Source organism: Epinephelus lanceolatus, chromosome 4 (genome assembly GCF_041903045.1).
Source record: "Epinephelus lanceolatus isolate andai-2023 chromosome 4, ASM4190304v1, whole genome shotgun sequence".
Classification (NCBI taxonomy): Eukaryota; Metazoa; Chordata; class Actinopteri; order Perciformes; family Serranidae; genus Epinephelus; species Epinephelus lanceolatus.
In genome coordinates, this window is record NC_135737.1 from 24,415,267 (window position 1) to 24,424,474 (window position 9,208).

Consider the following 9,208-nt stretch of genomic DNA (forward strand, 5'->3'; position numbering starts at 1 on the left):
GTGGTTGGTTATGTGTGTCGCAGTGTGGAAAGGCATTGTTCCCAAAAAGTAAACAGGCAGTGGTTGATAAATATCTCTATAAATCTTTCCTGGCAACATGATGCTCCCATTGAAACAGAAAGCAAGGATGCTGAGTCAAATCACTTAGTGCTATTACCCATCAAACCTGTCGAAATGATAGCAGTGTATTATGGCCTATAAGGCAACCTTATACAGTTATTCACTATAAAGTCAAAAATCCATGCTCAGCACAAACCCCCCAACTCATCAGATTTATTAAGAGCACTGAGGGCGATTCCCCTGAGACAGAGAAGGGATTTCACCCCTTCTCTCTCTTCTCTCTCTCTCTCTCTCTCTCTCTCTCTCTCTCTCTCTCTCTCTCTCTCTCTCTCTCTTCCGTTAAGGATTTTTTTGGCCTCTTAAAACAGGTTTCTCCTCAAAGGAAGTCAGGATTCTGATTGTTCTCAAAGCCAAAAACTACACTCTGAGAGAGCAAGCCACATAAAGGTAAGAGCCGAACACTTTCTTTCAAACATATTTGCTAGACGTGACCACATCCACGTTTGCTCAATTGTGTTCTGAGGAAGAAGCCCAGAGTTTACACTGCCACAGTGTTTTAAATGAAGTCTGTCCCATGACCTGCGTCACGTCACCCCTACTCGCTTCCATTTGCCATGGCCCTCTCAGTGACGCAAAGAAAAGGGGAAAAAAGGGCTTGAAACTTCACAAAGACGCCCACACAAACAAACTAAAACATAAATATAGTATCCCCATACTCTCGACACACACACACACACACACACACACAATCCCATACACTTAAAGACCTCTGAGCCAGCGGAGCGATAAGATTAGAGGAAGTACGTGGGTGTGAAATAGCTGTGGTATGGGACTTTCTGGATTCACACAATCTGCACTGACTGCAGGCCCTGCTTTTTATTAGAGTTCAAGCTGATGGGAATACACAGACGCTGATGACACCCACACACATATCCTGCGATTCTGGGCTAAGAACTACACAAATACAGTATTTACACACACACACACACACACACTGAACAAGTTCATATTTATGCATCCTTCCCTCATAGTGTGCAAATTCAGACATGACTATTCTTACACATCTTTACACAGGGCAGATGCATGTGTGGACACTGCTGTGATATTATACATCACATCATGTAAAGATCAGAATGGCTACTTAAAGGGACAGTTTATCCCAAAATCAAAAATACATATTTTTCCTCTTACATGTAGTGCTGCTATAATGGTATGAGATGGCACTCGGCTTGTGGTGCTCAAAGAGCCCAAAAAAAATCAGAAAAACTCAACAGCAATGTCTCTTTCCAGAAATCATGACCCATTTACTCAAGATAATCCACAGACCTTGTTGTGAGTAGTTTCATGTAGGAACTATTTTCCTCCTACCAAACTACACCCATTAATGCATCACAGTGCAGGAGGAAACGTGCATTTTGCTAACTGAGATATTGCTAGCTCACCTAGCACCACCAAGCTAGCTGACATTACAGTTCAGCCAAGGAGGACGCCATTAATGTTTACATCTGGCGCTGTTACAAGCACAAGCCTCTCGTCCATGAGTAGATGCACGCTTTCTTCTGTGTGGTGATATGGCTGGTGGGTGTACAACAGCAACAACAAAAAAGATGACCCAGTTACTCAAGATAATCCACAGGCCTTGTTGTTAGCAGTTTCATGTAGGAACTATTTTCTTTCCACCAACCATATCACCATGCAGAAGGACGTGTGCATCTACTCATGGATGAGAGGCTTGTGCCCATGACAGCACGAGACATGCACATTAATGGCGTCCTCTGCGGCTTAACTGTATTTGTTAGCTAGCTTAGTGGTGCGAGGTGAGGTAGCGGTATCAGTTAGCTAGATGCATGCTTCCTTCTGTGCCATGATGCGTTGGCAGGTGTAGTTTGGTAGGAGAAAAATAGTTCCTACATAAACTGCTCACAACAAGGCTTGTGGATTATTTTAGTAACTGGGCCATGATTTCTCATGATTTTGATATTTTTTTGGCGTGTTGAGCACCACACGCTGAGTGCCATCTAGTTCCATTTTATTTGAAAGAATGCAGACATCTCCACTGCCAATATCTCAAACATTTGGCTCCTCACACCAGAACAATTTAGAGTGATAACTATCACTACAGGTAAGAGGAAAATGTATTTTTTGATTTAGGTGTGAACTGTTCCTTTAAATACATTAAGTAAAGAGGCTGAAGTTGATCTCGGGGCAGTAACCTTGAGGTCGTGACTTCTGCTCTGGTGCAAACAAAGCGAAAACCCAGAACCATCAGTGGGTCCATTAACAAAGCCCGAGGCTCGACAAGGCTTTCTTTGTTTCATAATTAATGCAAACGTGATAACCATGACACTGATAGTTGGGCGGTCCGAACATCAGTGTCTCTGACACATGAAAATGAAAGCTGCCATTCATCAATGCACATGGACCCCATAAGACTGAATTATTAAGCACAACACAAGAGACCTTTGTACCAGATTAATGGAAGCATGCGGCGCAGCACATTTATTACTGCGATACAGTACAGTCAGCAGCGTGTTAGTGTGTTAAATGTTAGTCATACGGGAGGCTGCATCTTCAAATTATTGTGTCAGTTAACGCAACAGAGGCAAAGTTGCCTTTGTGTTGCTGGTGTTAACAGATTTGTTGTGTTGCGTTTAATCTCAATACATCTACGTTTGTGCCTCTGTATGCATCAAGGACTCACAAGTCTCCTGACATCTGTTAGAGCACTGAAACACCACTTTCTTTAAATATACTATGCATCATGAGAAAAAAGAACACTTGTCCTTTTCAGTTTCCCATTCGTCTTCAATTAGTTTGAAGTGTTTGCTGAGAGCTGCTCCTAGATGGATGGAGAAAAAAAAAAGAAAGGTGGGGAAAGAGATAAAGAGAGAATTTATTCAATCAATCGTATCCACGGAAGAACAGCACTTTGTGGTAGATTTCAGGCAAAGAGGGAAAAAGAGGCAGGATGTGGTGGGTTAGAAACAGACCTGAGGGGGAGAGATGGCCAGAAGAAGAAGACAAATAAGAGAGGGAAAGTAAGGGGGTGTATTTTGATATATTGTCATCAAAACCCCTCAAAGTTTTCTTATTTCTTATCTTCATAATTTGAATTTGATGATTTGATTTGGATTTGATTTAAAAGCCAAATGATCTCAAGGTTTTTTCTACACCGTGGAGCATTTCTCTACATTCCAGACACTGTCGAGAGTGAAAGCTGTGATCAAAAATAGCCGTTTCTCCCTATACAAGTCAATAACAGTCCGCCGAGCAGCAGAATAGCAGAAGTGCTGGGAAAACCCTCAAAACAAAGGAACTGAAAAGGGTTCCTCTCAGAGCCGCTGTCCACGGGCTATTGATTGTGTATTTGTTTATTTGGTTAGAAGGGTGCCCTGAGATCACGTTTCCCTAATCGAGGCAGATTACAGAAAGAAATACGATGCTGCATAAATGAGGTTGCATGATGTTACCCTTCTACTGAATTTCACGTTATAATGCTCTGGTAATTAGATTTGGTGTATTGTGCATTAGGCCTTGTTTAGGGAAGAAAGAGATACAGACCGGCTATTAGTGACAAAGAGTAACATGACGACAGGAGAGGGTGAAACGCTGCTGTGATTTAAAAGGATTCCCTGCATGATTTACATCGTGAGGACTTGACGAAACATTATAACGGCATATCTCATCCCTCAGGTCCCCTTTATTTTAAACAACCTTTTTTGTCCTGTCCTAATATCATAAAGCCTATTCACTCAGGATCCTGTCAGATCCAATAAGGACAAAAGGCTTTGAAAGTGACCTTGGTCACTCCATACAGCCACTGTGGAAAATTATTCACACAGTCACTGTTTCATTGCAGTGCAACAAATTATCCAGACTGGGTTAATTAATGAGTTAATATTCAGTACTTGTAGAGCAGCTTACTGAGCCGTCTGCCGCTCTTGGATGTTGTCCAAAGAGACATCTTTAGTGTAAATTAACATGTTGGGCGAGGAGACTGTCGTTTAAACTGGAGATTTAGTTTTATGGTTATGTTCTTCAGGGCTGCAGACACATGGTCCTCTTGGGTGATGCTGGACTAATGTGAATACAGACACTCTCTAATGGGGGGCCATTACAACCCACACTGCAAGAACTATTCATTTTTTATGAGAGGGGTAGATCCGTTGGCGCCTAATATCAGGGGCAGTCACCCTTACTGGTTACATCTAGCTCTGTGCTCATGCAGGATTCAGTGAAGCTGCGAGTTTAAAGCATGGTTCAGCCTTTTGGGGGCGATGGATCATGAAGTGGGGTCTGGGGGATTCTTCAGTAGATTTACTCAAGCACTGTATTTAAGTACAAATTTGCGCATTTGTGCTTTAGATTGAGAGGGAAATAACACGTTTTAATTCACTATATTTGACAGCTTGCCTTTAGTTATAAGTTTGGGTATTTTACAGATTTAACTACTAATATGTACATACAATAGTTAAGATTAGCTCCAACTCAACCAATGCATCATTAATTATGATGTGATAATATAATGCATATTTTCATCACTCACAGGGACTATTTTCCTGCAATTTAAGTGCTTTTAGTATTGATGCTTTAGATGGATTTTGCTAATAATATTTACTTTTAGCCTACTTAATTTCTGGGTGGTAAAATAGTCCCTCATCCCATGTACTGATAAAGAAAATATAAAGAAAAAAGAACTGCTATGCTTTGAGAGGCAGCCACGAATCACTGGCTGAAATAATCGTTAGCAATTGTCATCATTAGCATAAATAAATGTAACAAATGGCCATTATTATTACTACCCGTTCTAGTATTACAGTGTCCTGCAGTTGTGTGTGTGGTTTGTGCAAGTGGTGACACGGTACCCTTGCAGAAGCTGTTGCTCAAAGACTGTAGGTAGGTACAGTTAATGTCAAACATTGTACTGTCTCTTGCTGTCAATATATTAAAAGGAAAAAACTAGAATGTAATTTGAGTGTAGGCTATATCACTGTCGATTGTTATAGTTAGTGTGTCATTAAAACAAAGTCACAGTATAGGCACTTTGCTTGCGTGGCCCTCAATCATACGCTGGCCCCCTAAATGGCGCTCACACTTTGAGAACATACTCCTATTTAATGCACATTTGTGTGTGCTTGTGAGTTTGTGTGTGTGTCAGCATGTGTTTGCCTGTTTTATGAATAACATTTTTGTGAAGATGTGTGTATATGTATTGTATATGTGTATATGTTATGGTACTTGTTTGGGGGAATCAGTTATCATGCTAATGGCAAGTCTAAATTGGTGGCTAGAGGGAGGCTTAACCATGACTATGTGACCCCAGATATGTTTGCATACTGTGCCGTGTGTTGCTGTATGTTGTGTATGATTTTGAGAACCCCCCTGATCTAAGCGTTTTGTTTAAAAATGCTCTCTGAAAAAAATTCCCTTCAACTGCTGGGTTGCAGAAGGTGTAGAGTGAAAATGGTGATTACGCCCCTGGTTAGATTACATTTTCAGGAGGTGCAGGATGTTAGTTTGTATTTAGGTATTTCTATATTGGAGTGTTGCTGCTTAAGGATCTCAATCCTCGCTCCACCACTAAGGATTTCTCACTCTCCCATCTGCAGTTGTCATCCCTCCTACATGTACAGGATTCTCCCTGAACCTTACCAAACAACATAGGCTACATCATGGGGCTCTGCAGCAAACATTGCATTCATGCAAGAGGAGGTGGTGATATGTTATAGCTGGGGTCGCATGCCTCTCAGACAGGACAGTTCAGGTAAGGTTGAATGTGACATTGACAAATGACGGGGACCCAATCTGTGGGTTGCACTAGTGCGAGGACTCTTAATGATTATAATGTCTTTGTAATAATGATGTAAGATTATTTATGATTCTCATCACTGCTCCCTCCAGACACTGATGTTGCTCCACTCCTACCGCGGATCCCACAGCAGACAGGTCGTCCTCAGCGGGGGGGCACCTGCTGTCCCGCTCCGCGCTGCAGTGGCTGTGAGATGAGAGCAGCCTACATGATTAGTGCACAGCTGGAGAGACAGGCAGACCTGTAACACCTGAGCGGACTTCCAACATTACAGCATCGCACGCACGGGAGACGCGCGTCAGGGCGACTCTCCATCCAGAAATGATGCCCCGTCTGCCGGGCGGCGGCAGGACAACTTGCGGGACAACTGGCACCTTTTTGTCGGCATGTTTGGTGTCAGCCTGTCAAGCCCTCCGGAACTGCGGGGAGGTCCAGTGCGGCGATGGCCACCAGTGCTGTCCGCCCATCGTCACCGGGAACGGCAGTGTCAGCTCCACGGTGCGCTGCTGCAAGCTCCCCATCCACATCTTCTTCGACAACGTCGGCTGGTTTACGCGGAAGCTGTCGGGTATCCTGATCCTGCTGCTGCTTTTCGCCATGGGCTACTTCATCCAGCGGATCATCTGCCCGCGGCCCCGCCGGCACCCGCACCATGACCGCAGCGAGGAGCCCTCCCTCTTCCACGGGCACGCATCGGCGTCCCAGGACTCCCTGCTGGACCGGTACCCCGAGTACAGCCTCGGGGACTTCGCCTCCCCGAACCTGCCTGCATACGACGAGGTCAAATACTTGCCCACGTATGAGGAGAGCATGCAGGAGATGCACAGAGACCGCTCCGATGATAACTTGCTGTCGGAGAGCGAGAGGGGCGGTCAGGGCAGGGTGAGAGCCGCGGGACCGAGAGCTGGAGACCAGAGACGGGATGTCCTGGAGGTGTCAGGACCGCAACACAGCCCAAGGACATCTCGGAACTCTGTCTGAGACTGACCACAGACAATATAGCATTCTTATTTTAATATAATCAGGGTAATTATCTTGCAGAGATATAAACTCAAGTGCAATTATAATCCTGAATGTTAAGAATAAAGGAGGAGGCTGAGAAAATGTACGTGTTTTGGAAGATTATAGCGGATTACTCGCCTTTTGTATGCAAATAACCGCTTGGGTTAAGTAAAGGGAGATTATGGGGAGAGAAGGCGGCTGAAAATTGACGCTCTTTGTGATGGGGATGGCTAATTTGGCTCCGGTACAATCGCATTAAGTTTTACTTCAGCACCTCAATGTTCAGTGGCACCGTGAGACAGTTCTTCTTCTGTCATATTCTCGCCCTTTCTTAGTCTTAATGCTAAATATTCAATTGGACCTGAAAGACCTCGTTTTCTTTTATTTATTCTTTATTGAATTTGCATCCAAAAAGAAGAATATTTAGATTTTTTCCCTCAGTAACCTGAAATGTGGGCTGGAAGAGGGAGTGAAGGGATGAATATTAATTTTAGTACTTTTTGCAGCACACATTTTTATCAGCAGGCTTTAGAGACAGTTAATTTATAGCTTATCAGCATGAAGGCAATATTTTTTCATTGTGACTCACACACATGCACACACACACACACACACACCTCACTGGGGGCTGACAGAAGAGAATTTTATCAGTGACCTGAGCCGTGTCTGTTACTGCACAAGCTGAAGCCACAGCAGAGAAGTGCATTTTTTTTTTTTTTTAGCTCTGATCTTGGGAGCCTTGCTGCCTGAGGCAACATGTATCAGTGTCTCCCAGGTTCTGAGTTCAGTAAAAACAATGGCAGAGATTACAGCTGGCATACTGATATGGTATAAGCTGCCAAGGAGCAAAGTTGTGCTTTGATGATAGCATGTCAGACAAGATCACAACTGCTGCCCCAAGCAGAACGAACACTGTACAGCTCAGACCAAGCAAAGGAAAAAGGCAAAGGGACATCTAACAGGAAACAAGGGTGAGACAGAGACAGGAGGAAACCTTCAGACCTACTTGTATGTTCATCTCAAGTGTGTGACTGTCCTGTGCTACTTTGCATTTACAACTAATCAGACAAGAAGTGTCTTTTGTGTTGCTACAAACTGAAAACCAAGTCGACACCACACACACCTCATTACCTCAGGCTTAATGGCCTGTTTACCTGGATTAAAGAAAAAGGTGTACTTGCCATTAAGTGTCCATTAAAATGCCTCATTATGTTATAACATTAACATTTGTTATTGTCACTTTACTTTGACATTCACCAGGCGTGCGATGCCATATCCTCTCTACAGCTTGAAGAAATGTTAGCACACCATCAGTCCAGTGTCAAGAGAGGACAACTTAATTAGAAAGAGAATTTTGTGACCGAGTAAGCTGACAATCATTATCACATGCCAATACATCGCATAGAATGGGGAAAAATGTCCTGCATAGGTTCCCAGAAGCCAAGATGACGTCTTCAAATTGCTTGTTCTGTTTGTTCATGATGTGTGACAATATGTGACAAAAATCTACATATATGAGGCTGGAAGCAGTGAATTTTTAACAAAATCATTTTCTCAAACCTCCATCAAATGAAACTAATTTCTCTACCCATAGCAAACAAATACACTACTTTATGTACCTGGCCTAAATGGGACAGCATTGTTAGTACGTAAACTCTGCAGCTTTATTACCTATCCTTTCTTAAATGGTTCTGTGCAGTGACCTTCACCTTATTAAATCAACTCCACTGATATTATCCGGGAAGTTCCACCACAACATTTAAAACTTCAATTTCTGTCAAAATGTTTAGCCATTCCAGTGTGGACGATGTTGCTGCTAAAGCATCTGTATCCGCAAAACTAGACTTTACGATTAGAGACCCTGAGTTCCTCTAATGCTCCCAACACTAAAAGTCTGAGTGTGATTGTGGTGGCTTGTGTAATCCAATACTGCCAGACCATGATGGTTGAGCCAGTAGTGAACACTGATGGCTTTCCTTTCCAGAGGGATGTTTGTGGGTGGGTGGAGTTTGCACTTAAAAGCATTAAATCCATGCTTAAAACCCACTGATGGGTAGACGAGGTATAGACTATGTGACCCTAAGATGCATGAAGCCATAGATGAGTGCTACTCAAACCATAACAAGTGTGCAGGTCATTGTCAGTCAGCTCTTCTATCTGAGCTGTAACAGTGGGGTTGGGAGCAGAGGGCATAACCAGTCTCCTACGGGCCCCAGCATGAAACTTTAAGCAGATAACACACAGCTGGGGCATCCACTGTGAGGGGAGAGGATGAAATCCAAACATGCACTGTATGTGCACAAAGATACAGAGACAAGGGGATAATTATACAGTAAA

General features: G+C 43.3%; 1 protein-coding gene across 1 annotated transcript; it reads left to right on the top strand.

Moving 5' to 3' along the window:
- Positions 1–397: 397 nt before the first annotated feature.
- On the top strand, positions 398–8,071 carry c15h3orf80 (chromosome 15 C3orf80 homolog). Its single transcript, XM_033632091.2, has 3 exons — positions 398–507; positions 5,670–5,824; positions 5,962–8,071. Exon 3 carries the CDS (start codon positions 6,191–6,193, stop codon positions 6,848–6,850), a length of 660 nt encoding a protein of 219 aa, XP_033487982.1. The 5' UTR covers positions 398–507; positions 5,670–5,824; positions 5,962–6,190; the 3' UTR covers positions 6,851–8,071.
- The last annotated feature ends 1,137 nt before the right edge of the window (positions 8,072–9,208 follow it).